The 16,967-nt window shown below is 46.3% G+C and overlaps 1 protein-coding gene across 1 annotated transcript in view; it reads right to left on the bottom strand.

Moving 5' to 3' along the window:
* Nucleotides 1–8,319: 8,319 nt before the first annotated feature.
* LOC144766594 (cornifelin homolog A-like) overlaps nt 8,320–16,967 on the bottom strand; it is a 143,800-nt gene continuing 135,152 nt past the window's right edge. Inside the window, exons 2-4 of the mRNA XM_078650385.1 lie at nt 15,732–15,841; nt 10,676–10,812; nt 8,320–8,971 (exon numbers count right to left, since the gene is read on the bottom strand). Coding sequence (XP_078506511.1) covers nt 8,882–8,971; nt 10,676–10,812; nt 15,732–15,834 — 330 coding nt within the window. The 5' untranslated portion in view covers nt 15,835–15,841 and the 3' untranslated portion in view covers nt 8,320–8,881. The remainder of the gene's footprint in view (nt 8,972–10,675; nt 10,813–15,731; nt 15,842–16,967) is intronic.

Here is a 16,967-nt window from a genome sequence, read left to right as displayed (position 1 = left end):
TGATGTATATTTCTGTCAGTTTTTAAAATGAAAAGTTGTAACTGACGTGGAAATAACTTGGTGTATCAGCCAATGGGACTGGTGGATTTTCATTAACAGAAAATGGGGTTTCCTCCATTTGCTTGACGCTTAACAAACGGATGTATGACGTTACAACGCATACTTTTACATCGCGTGTCTTTACAACGTGGTATTTACAACGAATACCTTTACAACTCATAGACCTTTGGGCGCTGGATAGTGAATAGTTTAATTTACTATTCCAACTCCAGTCCCCGTGGATAGTAGGGAAGGTGTTGGATAGTACATTAAACCTATTCCCTATCCTAGAGCGCCCCACAGCGCAATGCGTTGTAATGGTTTGCGTTGTAAAAGTTGCGTTGTAAAGGCACTGCGTGGTAAAAGTTGCGTTGTAAAGGTTGTTTACCTTAACAAACTATAGCAGTGGTTTCCAAACTGTGCACTGTGGCTCCCTGGGGAGCCGTCAAACCTAGCCAGGAGAGCCAGTCACCAAGCACTTAATGCATTTAATGTTGAAGGGTCTTTTGGCTTCAGTTAAACTAATTAGACTTTAAACGCACAATGACGATGATTGTAAGTGACATGCCTAAAGTAGTAAACCTACCACTTAATTGATGGCATGTCGATGGAGATGACCTCCACATTTCACTGGATACCCACGTTCCAACACTCCCAAAGTAAGCAGAAGATGCCGGATTTATTTTGTTACACTCGTTAATAGTTTCATTTATTTCTAAATGCATTTTACACCAATGCAAATTATCAGGAAAGTACAGTTTTCCTGTCTCTTAAACACACTAAGTATTATTAAGTATTGACATTTGTACTTGAATCATTGGTGCTTCCAGTACACATTTCTTTCAGTAAACACGCATTTCCAGACAGGCCTGAATCTCTCCTTGAGCACAGGAAAGTTAAACACCATATACAGCATAATGCCAACATTTGGAAGCAAGAAAGAGGGGCATTTAAAAAAAATAAAAAACCAGAGGAATTTATTTTATTTGCATTGATTTTGAGGCAATTTTAGGGAGAAGACAGCAAAAATAAAGCTGTATGTGGTTTCAAAAATCGTGAGTCACCCTGCTGAGACTGGTGTGTTGGCACATATTACATGGCTAGAAATGGAATGGATGCAAATATTCTTCAAGCGCAGAAACACTTTGGCAATGGGGCCTACATGCATATGGGTGCTATCTAGCACTGTAACTGGGATGAAAAAGTTTGAGAGGGTACTATAAAAAAGGCATGGGCAAAGAAATGTAACCAGGAATATTTTATTAGAGGCGCCGCCTTAATAATACGAAACACCCTGCGCATATGATTAGAATACCTTCATCAGCTTCATCCTAATTATTTTCAGGTAGAAAAATGGAAGTACTCCCACGACCGGGCTTACAAAAAACGTAACAGTGGGGAGCCACGGGCAATGGCCAATGGGTCAAGAGAGCTGTGGGTCGAAAAAGTTTGGGAAGCACTGAACTATAGGTAAATTCCTTCTTAGAAACTGTTTCCTGTGTTGACATTAAGTTGTAGGGCTCAAAAATGCCTGTTTCATTTAGAAGTTGCCAAGGCACAGAACCTGACCTAAGAGCTTATAAAACCCAGTGTAGTTGTAATGTAGCTCTTAACTGAGCCTGGCCACCTTCAATTAGACCCAAGTCTCCTTTAAGGAGATCTAATACTAAGGACACACATTTATTTAAAGAACACTCTTTTAGAAAGTATGTGTGTGCCACTGATAATAATCCTAAAACTGCTTTGTTTTCTTTATCTAACACATTCCTTCTGCAGCTGCTCTTTCAGAGTATTTCTTCAATTCATTCTAAATATCATATATCCTTGTCACTATAAACTGTTTAATTCTAGTGGGACGTGGTCCAAAGAGTAAATCAGAAAAATCTGTATTTCCTTCTCCTTCACATCTGGAAGACTGGAATGTGCTAACCAACGTTGACACAGCTTACCCACACTATATATAGTAACAACTACAGGCATGAGCCTGTTATACCAGGGGTCAGTGCAACTAGCTTTTGGACTTGGGGTGGTATTAAAGAAATGATGCATGCATGTATTAGAATCATAGGGCCATAAGGCTTATTAGAACATTGGAATGTTGGGAGCTCCATTGAAGACAATGGAGTGCTCGGGGCTTCTATGGGCTGGTAAAGGCCTGCAAAGCAACATTCCAATGTTGTTTTCAAAGGCCTCCGGGAGCCAGAGGGAATTTAAAACCCTTGAATTCCGAGAGGCCTTTGTTTTATTTGTTGGAACATTCTGCCCTCTAGTGGCAGAATGTTCTAATAACCTTACAGCCCTTCGTAGCTAGGCTATACCGGCTATTAAAGTCCCGCTCCCTTGTTAAAGCCTTTAACGCTGGAGTGGGCCTTTAATCGAAGGTATAGCCCACTACGGTGGGCTATAAAGCTAGAATCTTCAAGAGGGAGTTGTGAGGTATTATAAGTTCCATTTTGGATCATAGTTTTTATTTCAGAGTTGGAAATGTTTATTTGTATTCACTAGTTGGTGAATATTGTTGAACTGAATTTTGGTTTTTTAAAGTCTTTCATGGTTCCAAATTCCAGACAGGATGCTTGCTGGATAGTTTCATTCAGAAAAATAACTTTAACTTGCCAATATTTGGTTCCACAAGCACTTTCCTCATAAATATTTCATTACCAATACTCATATCCCTGAATTGCCCATTTTGATTGAACTCTTCTGAATAAATCGGTTTGTAAATTGTAATTAGGTTTTTCAGGAACTGTTGTGGATGTGAAAAATAGAAAGCTGAGGCATGAGATCTGTCCACACTCTGGATATAGGGAAATTCCTTTAATAAATATGGATGAATATTAGGAAGCGGAGCTTTACAAAGCTCCCACCGTGTGTAATTATATAGGGAGTAAACTAAAAACATAGAGCCATATTATCAAGAACGGCGATAACATTATTGCTTCATGAGCGGCGGGAAACTGCTGCCAAAGCGGCGATAAGGGGCTTGATAATATGCCCTATGGAATTCCAATAGAAGCCAAGGTTCTGGTGTGAAGGACATCAAACCTGGGCTTCTATTGGAATTCTATAGGCATAATATCAAGCCCCTTATCGCCGCTTTAGCTGCAGTTTCCTGCCGCTAAAGCAGCGATAATTTTATCGCCATTCTTGATAATATGGCCCTTACCCCCCTGTAGCCATCCAACCATAGGACCACAGCGGTTTCATGTACCTGTCATGAAACCAACGAAAAGCAAGTAGAAATCGATGGCGTAGAGTGACTTGTGATGAAAAAGTATCTGCGTAGACTTCATATTTGTTTTAATAGAGAATTCTCGAAAAGGCGCAATCTCGGTTGATGTTGACTTAAACAGGGATTCATAATAAGCCACTGTGTTTCTTGGAACATTTGCAACTGTAGTAATTGCAGCATCAGATACTTCCATGGACTCCGTTGCCGGGTGTAAAGCTGGAGACACAATAGGTTCAAATATCCCCGTCTGGATACTCAAGCTAGTGATGCTCCTGCATTCTTCTAGGGATATTTTATTCAGAGTTGGGAGAGTCTTAAAGTTTCTACTCTATTTCTTTCCTGATGTCCAGGAGAGAGTGCTGTAGAGAATCTCAGCCTCATAGTGCTTCTTAACATGGGCAACGGACACCTCCCTTTTTTTCTTTGAACCATTTTTTTTGTTTTTAAGAACTAGAGCAGGTAACTTTAGGACTCTTAAATGCCTTCTGTGGATACCGAAAGTCTTAATGTTAGGATTTTTCTCTGTTTAGAGTAGTAAAGTTAGGACTCCTAACTTCTGTGAATACCGAAATGGTAGTAAGTTTAGGAATTTGTCTTAAGTTAGTTCTGTGAATCGGGCCCGCCGATACTGGTGTGCCCTAAAATGTGCAGGTGGTGCTGTCGGTTTGTAGGCCTGACATTGCGTCCATAGCCTCAAACTCCACCCACAAGTTATATGCTATAAAGGCATGCGCTGCATGTACAGGTGTTACATATGTAACTGCTGCCCCCCGCATCGTGGACACCTGTATTCTTGAGATGTTGTATAACTGCCTCCCTGTAGTTTACTCCTATCACAACTGGAGCAACCATTTTGATCAGAAGGATTTCAAAAATACTTGATTCAAAAGACACAGAAAACACAGAAATGGGAAATAACCCTTTAAGAGTCAAGCTTGACCAACCTACAGAAATAGCAGCTCTCTTATTCCCTGTAGGAGGAAACCATGATTACTTTGGACATCGCGTGTATGTGTAATGATGTTTTTTTTTCATGTGTGTATTTGAAGAACTACTCAAATGTCCAGAAAATGTTAATGCTGGCGTTAGGCGTCATAAACTGAGGCTTTGGCTTAGTTCAATAAGGTTTGACTTTCTCAACCAGGGATGCCTCATCTTGGTTCAGGGCACCAACACTTGAGCGTAAAAGTCCAGGTTATTGTAGCCCCACACAACCCCACTCAACGGATGTACGTTGTTACAACGCATGCTTTTACCACGCATGCTGTTACAACGCAAGTTTTACCACGCAAGCCATTACAACGCAATGCTTTGGGGGGTGCTGGATAGTGAATAGTTTAATTTACTATTCCAACTCCAGTCCCCGTGGATAGTAGGGAAGGTGTTGGATAGTAAATTAAACTATTACTTATCCTAGAGCGCTCCCCAGTGCAATGCGTTGTAATGGTTTTCGTGGTAAAGCCTGCGTTGTAAAAGCACTGCGTGGTAAAAGTTGCGTTGAAAAGGATGTTCTCCCCACTCAACACACTTGTAGATGTGGTGTCCCGACTTTCTGGGTAAACTACAGTCCCTTAAAAGGGGGTCAGGGACGCAGTGGTATTTCACAGCCAATTTTGCTCTTTTTTTTCCTACATTTCTTTATTGAGTTTTTCAAGTCAATTACAGGTTAATCCTATAAAAACAGGCCAGGGGCACGGTGGTAATTCAAACCCAGTTTCGTTTTTGTAGTATCACACACAAGTTACGCATTAAGAAAGAGAATTCATGCTTAAAAGTTTAATTCAACAGTCTCATCCTGTTTGCTAAGGATATGATTAGTAACCACACTGAATATTATTAAAACAGCAGTAATGCATGTCACTAACAATGAGAATAATATGAACAATTCGAACATGGTTGGATGTCACCTGGCAACCTAGCACCCCAAGGACTAGTTCTAAGTGCTACACAATAAAAGTAGGGAGTAGCTTATCTTGCATCTATAGTTTATTGGGGTTCAGTGCACTGCATGACTGTTTATTGCATGACGCTGTAATAATCGGAAGCCCGGGAGAGAGTGTTCCCTCGAAAGGAAAACACACATCAGCTGGGCTCAGTCCTTCTTCTCACAGGGCCCGATTCACAGAACTAACTTAAGACAAAATCCTAAACTTCCTACTTTTGGTATTCACAGAAGTTAGGATTTTGTCTTAAGTTTGTCTTAAGACAAACTTAAGAAAGACTTAACACAGACTGAAGACAAACTTAAGACAGACTTAAGAAAGACTTAAGTTAGGATTTTGTCTTCTAGGGGTCCACTGGCTTCCACTGTGGTCTTAGAGTTTGAGGGAAGCATTGACGCTTGTTTCCTGTGCTCCAGCCGGGAGACAGTGGGGGTGCTGTCTGCCTCAGACCCCTCTCCCCAGGGCTCACCAGTGTCTTGGAACCCAATAAAACACAGACAGGGATCTTCGAAAGAGTTTATTGACATGAATAAAGAACAGTTTTCAATGCACATAGTGACATCACTCAGAGCATGACAACAATTTTGCCTGTATGACAGTACTACTAGAAGCTGTCCTAATCTGACTTCCTGTGCAGTGGTGGGTTTCCATCTTTGGGGTGCAGGGGGGGCGTTTTAAGGGATGGGGCAGGTGAGGGTCTTGTAAGCAGCTCCAAATCTCAGGTGATACTAGTAAAGTACAGAATGTTTGAACTCCTTATCTGCATATTAAAGTGTGGGCGGGGGTGCCAAAGAGTCCCAGAGAGCACGGTGGTAGCAGAGGCTGGGGAAACAGGCCTCTATCTGTAAATAACGGACCTGCAGAGGCTTATAAGATATGTATACAGTGGTTAATTTGTCAAAAAGAAGTGTCAGGCTCTCGTCAGGAGGCAGCTGGCACCAGCCCATTCTCATGTAAGTGCCACCTAAGACAGAACTCCGGTGCCTACCGAAACTGAATGTGTAACCCTGGGCGTAGTTCGTGTAGTAGCGCTATGCGTAGATAGGCGAAGTGCACTTTGCACTATGCGAGCTACTCATAGCTACGCAAACTGCTTAGTGCACTGTGCAAAATGCTGTTCGCACTGATTGCACAGTGCCGGATGCTTGTCCACACTGTGCAATCAGTGCAAACCGCATCTTGCACAGTGCAAGCGGTCATTTTCTGCCGCTCGAGTAGATTTTTACTCGAGCAGCAGCTTTCTCAACGCGGACTGGTAGTTTCTCATCGCGAGTGGTTGCAAACATACGCGACCACTTGCAATGAGAAACCTGACCTCCCTGCATCGAGAATCTCGCCGGGAGGTTTATTTTCCACGCATGCGATCGGCAACTTGTTGTTGCTGATCGCGAACGAGGACAAAGTCTCGCCGGGATGTAATTTTGCTTGCTTGCGGTCCCCAACTCGACGTTGAGGACCACGAGCAAGCAAAAAATGACCGCTACGCAACGCGTGTTTGCACTGTGCTATGTGCAATTCGCATAGTGCGAAGTAGCGCAAACTTCGCAAACTACGCGAGCGTTGCGTAGTACTTCGCCCAGGGTTAATGTGTATGTGCTCCAATGTTTTTGGTTCAAGTTCACGTAATATGCACCGATTTTCATGATTAAGTGCTAGTCCTGAGCACCAGAAACCATTGGGTCAAATTAAGAACTGTATGTATCTGTACATTAAAGCATTAGTGGTGCTTTGAGGGGTCCTGCGGGCTGGAAAGCAGATCTAGATCTATAGATTGTACAGTTAGGTTTCCTATAAGCATGCTGGGAGAGCAAGGATTTGTAAGCTGGTCTACGTGTACATGGTAATGCGATAGCAGTGGTTCGAGGTGGCCAGGGGCTTGTAGGCTGGTCTACGTGTACACGGTAAACCGATAGCAGTGATTCGAGGTGGCCAGGGGCTTGTAAGCTGGTATATGTGTACACGGTAATGAGATAGCCGTGATTCGAGGTGGCCAGGGGCTTGTAAGCTGGTATATGTGTACACGGTAATGAGATAGCCGTGATTCGAGGTGGCTAGTCTATGTGTACACGGTAATGATATATAACCGTTATTCAAGGTGGCCAGGGGCTTGTAAGCTGGTCTACGTGTACACGGTAATACGATAGCAGTGATTCGAGGTGGCCAGGGGCTTGTAAGCTGGTATATGTGTACACGGTAATGAGATAGCCGTGATTCGAGGTGGCCAGGGGCTTGTAAGCTGGTCTGTGTGTACACGGTAATGAGATAGCCGTGATTCGAGGTGGCCAGGGGCTTGTAAGCTAGTCTATGTGTACACAGTAACGTGATAGCAGTGATTCGAGGTGGCCAGGGGCTTGTAAGCCGGACTACATGTAGTTGGTAACGAGATAGCCGTGATTCGAGGTGGCCAAGGGCTTGTAAGCTGGTCTACATGTACACGGTAAACCGATAGCAGTCATTCCAGGTGGCCAGGGGCTTGTAAGCTGGTCTACGTGTACACGGTAAACCGATAGCAGTCATTCCAGGTGGCCAGGGGCTTGTTAGCTGGTCTACGTGTACATGGTAATGAGATAGCAGTGATTCAATGTGGCAAGGGGCTTGTAACCAGGTCTACGTGTACACGTTAACACGATAGCAGTGATTCGAGGTGGCCAGGGGCTTGTAAGCTAGTCTAAATGAACACTGTAATGCGATAGCAGTGATTCGAGGTGGCCAGGGGCTAGTAAGCTGGTATATGTGTACACGGTAACGCTATAGCAGTGATTCGAGGTGGCCAGGGGCTAGTAAGCTGGTGTACGTGTACACGGTAACGCTATAGCAGTGATTCGAGGTGGCCAGGGGCTAGTAAGCTGGTGTACGTGTACACGGTAACGCTATAGCAGTGATTCGAGGTGGCCAGGGGCTTTTAACCAGGTCTGCATGTATACGGTCATGAGATAGCAGGGCTCTGGGGGATTTGTGGAGGACTAGGGGCTTGGAAGTACATTAAACGTGTAGGGAGGTAGAAGTATATCTGTACATTAAGGGGGGGGTGCTTCAGTGGGTACTGGGTGAGTAGGGGTCTTGGAAGTATGCCTGTTCTCTATGCTAAGAGGATGGGGGGTTAATGGTTACTGGAGGCAGGGGCGCAGTTTGTGGGGGATGGGTGTTTCCTTCGGTCCCTCACATCGCTCAGTCCTCCACGGTAGTGTGTGGACTTCCCCACTGGGTGCCACCAAACAGTGAACCCCTCTGAGAGGAGAGTGTAGACCCCGATTCAGCCAAATGTCAGGAGTGCCGGAAGTGACATCACACACTTATTCACTCCCAAAGATGCAATGGTGATTGCTCCCTCAACAGTCTTGTCTGTACTCTGATGGGCTGGGTAGGGAAGGAAGGGAAACTGCTGAAAGTATTCAAGATTTCCTGGGCCTTCCTGCTTCAGCCTGGGGACCCTGGGACCAGGGGTAGGCAGGGTAGGGCTGGGGTGACCCTGTCTGACCCTCCGGGGAAGGAGATGATCATTTTAGATGCTGGCTTCTGGATTATTCTTTATTCATTTCTTCATGATAAGGAAAGACCTGTGGGTAGCAAGCCTTGGCACAGTTGGCATTTTGGATCAGAAATCAGCAGGAGAGAGCCATTCTTCGGATGGAGGTGGCCAAGGCCCCCCCTCGGCGCATTGGTGGCCTCAATGTCTTGTCTTCACCTCCCTCGCCATCTGGCACAGCACGCAGGGCCAGCAGAAGCACTGGCAGCAGAAGTCTTTGCAGATGGAGCCCTGTGGAAGGAAACAGATGAAATGAGCAAATGTACCCCTTTGCTGCCACCCACCCACCCCCCATAGGTTGCGTCTTGCTGGGTGAACCCCTCTGATGTCAACCCCAGGCAGCTGCTTCTCGGCTCCAGCTGCGTCTCACTGGATGTTCTCTTCTGACGCCAAACCCCCCCAGCTGCAGCTCAGTGGCTGTGCCCCACTGCTGCCAGCACCACCTCTAGCTGCATCTCCCTGGGTGTACCCATTGTAACCACCCGCCCTCCAGCTGTGTCTCACTAGATATGCCTCACTAGATGTGCCCCACTGCTGCCATCCCCTGCAGCTGTGTCTCACTAGATGTGCCCCACTGCTGCCATCCCCTGCAGCTGTGTCTCACTAGAATTAAGGGTGGGCGTAGTTCGCGAAGTAGCACTACGCGAAGCTACGCGAATTGCACTTCGCACTACGCGAACTACACGTAGCACTACGCGAGCTGCGTAGTAGCATGTTCGCACTGTGCAAGATGCATTTTCAATGATTGCACAGTGCGAACAATCATCCGGCACTGTGCAATCATTGAAAACGGAATCCTGCACAGTGCGAGCTGTAGTTTTCTGCCGCTCGAGTAGATTTTTACTCGAGCGGCAGCTTTTTCAACGCGAACTGGTAGTTTCTCATCACGAGCGGTCGCGAGCATGCATGACCACTCCCAACGATCGCGAACATGACGTGGAGGACCGCAAACAAGCAAAAAATGACCAATGCACTACGCTACGCGTGTTCGCACTGTGCTACGTGCAGCTGGGAAGCCATCTCCAACCCGCCCCCTCTTTTTACCTACTGTAACCTGTTGGGAAGTCAGTCCCCTCAGCGTCCATCTTAGGGTGTCGGTCTCACCAGGGGTCTCTCTGCAGAGAACTACTAATAAAACCTGTTTATATTCTCTACTGTCCGACCGACTCTTCACTTGGGAAGGCAGAGCAGGTGGTTGTATATATAACCCGTGGGGCCCTTAGAGGGCCACGTCCTTCATTAGGCAGTCGGACCATAATTGGACTGCCGGCTCTGCCAGGGAACCGCCATTCCCTGTCCGTGGTGCATCCGTCAGGGGCCATGTAATATGCAAGTGGTGCAGCTACGGCGTCCCCGTGCATATTACAAGTTTCAGGACCGACAGCGTTTCCATGGAGGTCTTTCTTCCATGAAAAGGCTGACAGTGCTGAAAGAAAGGGGTCTCCACAGGGCCCACCTGTGCCCTCTCAACCTGGGGATGCATTCAGGGGGGCACAATATGTGCCCCCCTATGTGCAGGCACCCAGGTTCCCGAACACACTGTTTGGTATTCCAATGGTGGTGCCTCTTTCAAAGGCACGGCCGCCTTCGAGACGCACCGCAGTGGGACCACCATGTCGCCCGCCAGACCACAAAATCGGTTGTAAACTGGCGCGTGGGTAGCAGCGACCTTCGGGGGAGCAGTGGCACGCCAATTGGCACTGTTGCGCCACCACTCTTCCAAAAGTCATAATTAGGCCCATAGTGATACACACACATACAAGTATAACTGACATGCCTAACAAAACACACACACGGTCACTATTCTGTTTTGCCCCATCCCCCCCACTCCCTCCTCTTCTGACAGGCCTTGCACACCCCACCACATATCTAACCATGACTGTACCATAGAATACCAGCCCCTCAGATGCCAGGAGCAGTCATAGCACCCCTTACCTTAATGTGCCAGCGCTCCCTCATGGCGGTCTGCAGGGCGAGGGAGGACCCTGGCAGACATGGCAGGCAGATGTTCTCCCCAAATTTCTTGGAGACCTTGCACATCAGGATGCAGGGTACGAAGGTGCCACACAGACCTATAAAGAGAGAGGGGATATGACAATGCACAGTTGAGTTTAGCTTCCTGTACTAGTCTTCCAGGCCTCCTTCCATTCTACCCACCCCATTTACAGACAGATGTGAGGGGGCCCCACAAACATGCTACAGCTTCACTGTGCTCCCCTCTCCTGTGGCCTTTCCAGAGGGGAACATCCATTACGACGCGGTGTTTACACCGCACTACCATTACAACGCTGGTTTTACAACGCAAGTCGTTACCACGACTTGCACTGGAGGGCGCTCTAGGCTAAGGAATAGTAGATTTACTATTCCAACACCTTCCCTACTGTACGTAGGCTGGTGTTGGAATAGTAAATCTTACTATTCCTAAGTTCAGCACCCTACAGCAAAAGTTGTGGTAACGACTTGTGTTGTAAAACCAGCGTTGTAATGGTAGTGCGGTGAAAACACCGCGTTGTATTGACATACAACCCATTCCAGAGGGCACCAGGATAGGTCTTCAAGACAGTCTCTGCTTCGAGGCCTCAAGAGGTCTGCTTTGCATCACACCAACGGCTCTGTAGCCCCAGGGGTATGCCCACAATCCTGGTGCAGTACAGTGGTCATCAGAGGTAGATCAGTGGGCTGAGCCAATACTGCTGCAACTGTGTTCAAGTCACCAACACCCTCTCCCCAGTAGCAAAACAGGGGCCATGTGCACTATTTACAGGTCGGAAAATACCGGTCGCAATTTGCTACCAGTTAAGAAATTTAAGAACCGACCTATTTACTAATAGGTCGGTTCTAAAACTTCGGAATCGTAGTGGGTCGTATGGTAGGTTGCCAACTCCGACTCACTATGGGGCATATCAGCAACAACCGGCGATACTTATTGCTTAGCGCGCTTAGCGCTAGGATAATTATCTCTGGATTTTATCACAGAGATAGCGCGCTATCAGCAATGCTTATCTCCAAAGCGATAAAAATTCCAGAGTTACCTGCCAAATCTGCGATCGCACAACGATTGGCGATACGTTGTTAATAGGGCAGGGCAGACTTAGCCATTATATCCACCTTCCATTGGATATAATGGCTAAGTCAGATTGAAAGCAGGCGCAAGAAAAGTAGTGACAAACACGGTTAGCGCTACTTTTCTTATCGCCATGCAAGTTAGCGGGAGGTTTGTTGATAGGAGAAATGTAGGTTAGCGACATTTCTCACGTTATTTTTGTGCGGAATGCCCACTTTGCATCTTATTAGAGATGCAAAGCTGGGCGTTGAGGGAAAGGGCACTAATGCAAGGATTCATGCGATAATGCGATAAAAATCTCGCCCTTTTCACTCGAAAACGGACGCTAAAGCGGCAATAATTTTATCGCGGCGCCTTGATGATATGCCCCTATGATTGGAGGCCGTCGCAGGGATGGTGGCCTGCTAGAGAAATATTACCAACATGCCTGTGATTGTTTTGTTTGATAAGGCAAACTTTTTATTTTAACAGAAATGGGGCTGCGTTTTAAAATAAAAGTTTATTTGCTTTCTTGTTTGTTGAAAAGGAGGCAGTGGTAATGTGGCCCATGGCCTCCTTGTTTACTTTTTTTTACATTAACTAAGGGGCTTAAGTGAGACCCCTTCCCTTTTGAAAGTGGATTACCACCTCCTTTCAGTTGTTGGTAAAATATGAATGTTTTGTTACTCGATTTCTGCCACAAAATATTTGGTACCAATCAGTATTTGGGAGGGACGCGTCACACGCCTCTCTTCCACATAACCAATCAGTACCCCTTCGAAATCCTGGTTTAGGAGTCTGGAAAACTTTTCTGATTACCAAAATGGAATTAGTAAATAAGAAAAAGCATTTTATCGTTTGCAAACCCAAACTGTAGCGTTTGCGATCGATAACATGCTTACCTCATCTGGCCCTAGGATCCCAACTAAACAGGGAACCTGAGACAGCCCTTCCTGGTTGGCCGTTTGTTGGTGTCTGATACAGGTTTTTTTTAAGTTTATTTTTTTAGTTTGCATAGTTATTTAAAAACATTGCAACATTTGCTTAAACAATAAAATTGTTTTTACTATTGTTATTGTACAATAGTAAAAACCATAGGGGGGGCTCCGAAGGGGTGAGGGAGGGAAGGGAAGAGCTTAGTGGACACAATTCTTAACAACAGAGGTGTGAGCCTGTGTGTACGTGCACCTGTGTGTGTGCGTGTCATGTGTGTGCAGGTTGTGACACTCACAGATGCCCGTGTGTGTGCCTGAGTGAACATGCACCTGTATGTGTTCTAGTTGTATGTGTACATGGCATGAAGCTCACAGATATTTATGTGTCTTCCTGAGTGCAAGTGTCTAAGTGTGTACATGTGCACAGTGTGCAATACTCATAGATATCCATGTTTGTGTGCCTGAATGCATGTGCGACTGTTTGTTATGTGTGTTGCAATGAGTGATACCCTATGATGCCCATGTGTGCATGACTCAGTGCACAATCACCTGTGTGTGTTGTTCATGTGTAATGCTGACAGATGCCCTTGTGTGCGTGGCTGGGTGCACATGTGCCTGTGCGTGTCTGCCTTAGTGTACATGCGCCTGTGTGTGTGCTAGTCGCGTGTGGGCATGGTGTCATGCTCACAGATGCTAATGTGTGTACCTGAGTGCATGTGTTTGCGTGTGTGCATATGCAGTGTACAATACTCATAGATATCTATATGTGTCCCCGTGTACATGTGTGCCTGTGTGTTATGTGTGTTGCAAGTGTGATACTCTATAATGTCCATGTGTGTGTGACTAAGTGCACGTGCCCCTGTGTGTATTGTTCGTGCGTGATGCTGACAAATGCCCATGTGTGCATGGCTGAGTGCTCATGTGCCTGTGTGGGTCTTCTGTGTGCAGTGTGTAATGCTCACAGATGCCTGTGTCTGTGTGTGTCAGTGAAAATGAACCTGTGTGTGTGTGTCATGTATGTGTAGTCTGTGATGCTAACTGATGCCCATGTGTGTGAGCCGGAGTGCACATATCCTTGTGTGAGTGAGTCATGTATGTGTAGTCTGTGATGCGCACAGATGCCAGTCAGTGTGCCTGAGTGCACAAGCACCTGTGTTTGTCATATGTGTTGCACTGTGCGATTCTCTCATATGCTCGTGTGTGTGCAGTGTCTGGTGCTCAGAGATGCTCATGCCTGTGGTTGAGTGCACACACACCTGTGTGTCATTGCAGTCTGCGATAATCCTAGATGTATGTGCCCAAGTGGAAAGGTGCATGTGTGTGTCATTTGTGTGCAGTGTGTAATACTCACAGATGCCTCAGTGTGTGGCTGAGTTCATGTGCCGTGTGTGCAGTGTGTAATACTCACAGATGCCTCAGTGTGTGACTGAGTTCATGTGCAGTGTGTGATACTCACAGATGCCTCAGTGTGTGACTGAGTTCATGTGCCGTGTGTGCAGTGTGTGATACTCACAGATGCCTCAGTGTTTGACTGAGTTCATGTGCCGTGTGTGCAGTGTGTAATACTCACAGATGCCTCAGTGTGTGACTGAGTTCATGTGCCGCGTGTGCAGGGTGTAATACTCACAGATGCCTCAGTGTGTGACTGAGTTCATGTGCCGCGTGCGCAGGGTGTAATACTCACAGATGCCTCAGTGTGTGACTGAGTTCATGTGCCGCATGTGCAGGGTGTAATACTCACAGGTGCCTCAGTGTGTGACTGAGTTAATGTGCCGCGTGTGCAGGGTGTAATACTCACAGGTGCCTCAGTGTGTGACTGAGTTCATGTGCCGCGTGTGCAGGGTGTAAAACTCACAGGTGCCTCAGTGTGTGACTGAGTTCATGTGCCGCGTGTGCAGTGTGTAATACTCACAGGTGCCTCAGTGTGTGACTGAGTTCATGTGCCGCGTGTGCAGTGTGTAATACTCACAGGTGCCTCAGTGTGTGACTGAGTTCATGTGCCGCGTGTGCAGGGTGTAATACTCACACGTGCCTCAGTGTGTGACTGAGTTCATGTGCCGCGTGTGCAGGGTGTAATACTCACAGATGCCTCAGTGTGTGACTGAGTTCATGTGCCGCGTGTGCAGGGTGTAATACTCACAGATGCCTCAGTGTGTGACTGAGTTCATGTGCCGCGTGTGCAGGGTGTAATACTCACAGATGCCTCAGTGTGTGACTGAGTTCATGTGCCGCGTGTGCAGGGTGTAATACTCACAGATGCCTCAGTGTGTGACTGAGTTCATGTGCCGCGTGTGCAGGGTGTAATACTCACAGGTGCCTCAGTGTGTGACTGAGTTCATGTGCCGCGTGTGCAGTGTGTAATACTCACAGATGCCTCAGTGTGTGGCTGAGTTCATGTGCCGCGTGTGCAGTGTGTAATACTCACAGATGCCTCAGTGTGTGACTGAGTTCATGTGCAGTGTGTGCAGTGTGTAATACTCACAGATGCCTCAGTGTGTGACTGAGTTCATGTGCCGCGTGTGCAGTGTGTAATACTCACAGATGCCTGAGTGTGTGGCTGAGTTCATGTGCCGTGTGTGCAGTGTGTAATACTCACAGATGCCTCAGTGTGTGACTGAGTTCATGTGCCGTGTGTGCAGGGTGTAATACTCACAGATGCATCAGTGTGTGACCGAGTTCATGTGCCGTGTGTGCAGTGTGTAATACTCACAGATGCCTCAGTGTGTGACTGAGTTCATGTGCCGTGTGTGCAGTGTGTGATACTCACAGATGCCTGAGTGTACGTGTCAGTGTGTCATACTAAGAGATGCCCACATGTGTGTGTGCCTGAGTGCATGTGTGCCTTTGTGTGTGATACTCACAGCTGCTAGTACATGTGCCGAAGTGCACATGCAGCTGTGCACATCATGTATGTGCAGTCTGTGATGCTCCCAGATGTCCATGTTTGTGCGTGTGTCTGAGTGCACATGTGCCTGTGTATGCATGTTGTTCTTGTGTAGTGTGTAATACTCACACACGTCCATGTCCTCACAACAGTCCAGCACCTCGGAGTGCCACTGGCTGGTGTTTGTGTTGAAGCCCGTGCTATGAGGCTGGCTGGTAACTGGATGGTTCATGTCTGATCTGTAAGAGGACACAAGAATAACACAAGATTTGGTACTGTAACTGCTTTGTCAAAGTGGACTTATTGTCTCAAATGATAGCATGTCTGAAAGAAATTATGTGAAATGCCAAAAGAATGATGCAAAATTAAATAAAATGCAATTTTTTTTGTGCAAACTGTGTCTCTATTTGATGCGAGGATGTATATGGAACCTTAATATATGTAAATTGCTCTGATACCCGCAAGGGTCTTGTTCGCGCTCTATAAAACTTTCAAAATAAATAAATAAATAAATAAATAAATAAATAGTACAATATCACATGTGTTAATTGTGCTCTTACCGTTCACATTGACCCGTGCTCCTGCAATAGGTTTTTTATTCGAACAACATCTCCATTACAGGCATTACAATCGCAGACAGACTCACGACAAGTGTAACATAAAATGCTGGAAATGAGACAAGATTATGGTGATTTATGGCGGTGTAAACAACATGTTGCCTGATTGGTGCTTGCTCCAGGGCAGCGGGCGGATCCCACTGCCCGACTTGGGGTCGCTGAGCAGGCTCCTCCCTATCCTACCCCCATTTGCTGAAATGTTGTCGATGGGTGCAATCCCCAGGATTGTAGATCATCTACGTGCTCCTAACGTAGATTAGACGTGAAAATTATTTCTTGCATTAGTCTCACATGCGGCAGTTACATTTGAGGCGGGCAATAACAATAAGCTAAGAGACGCAACGCTCAGCCACGCCTCACTTCATCTCGGAGAGAAAAGCTTTCAATCCAGAGAGGAAGCATACAGGGTCATATGATCCTTCACACCAGAACCTGGGCTTCTATGGGAATTCTCACGGTTATCAAGCCGCTTATCGCCGCTTTAGCTGCAGTTTCCTGCCGATAAAAGCAGCAATAATGGTAGCAGAATCCCTGTAGCAATTAGCATAGTTTAACGAAGAGTTTCTAAGTTCCTCCCCTGATTAGGACTCAGGGCAGATGGAAAATGCAAAGTCTTTGCAGATGGCTAATAGTTCCCGCTACTCCATTGGATAATGGCACAAGCGAATTAACTGTATCTTGTGTGATGAAAAGATCAAATATATCAATATGATTATGTGTGTGTAGAATGTGTGTGGTTTTGAATGAA

The sequence above is a fragment of the Lissotriton helveticus genome, chromosome 7 (assembly GCF_964261635.1).
Source record: "Lissotriton helveticus chromosome 7, aLisHel1.1, whole genome shotgun sequence".
Lineage (NCBI taxonomy): Eukaryota > Metazoa > Chordata > Amphibia > Caudata > Salamandridae > Lissotriton > Lissotriton helveticus.
The sequence above is the reverse complement of the archived record's forward strand: the minus strand, read 5'-3'. Positions and strand labels throughout refer to the sequence as shown.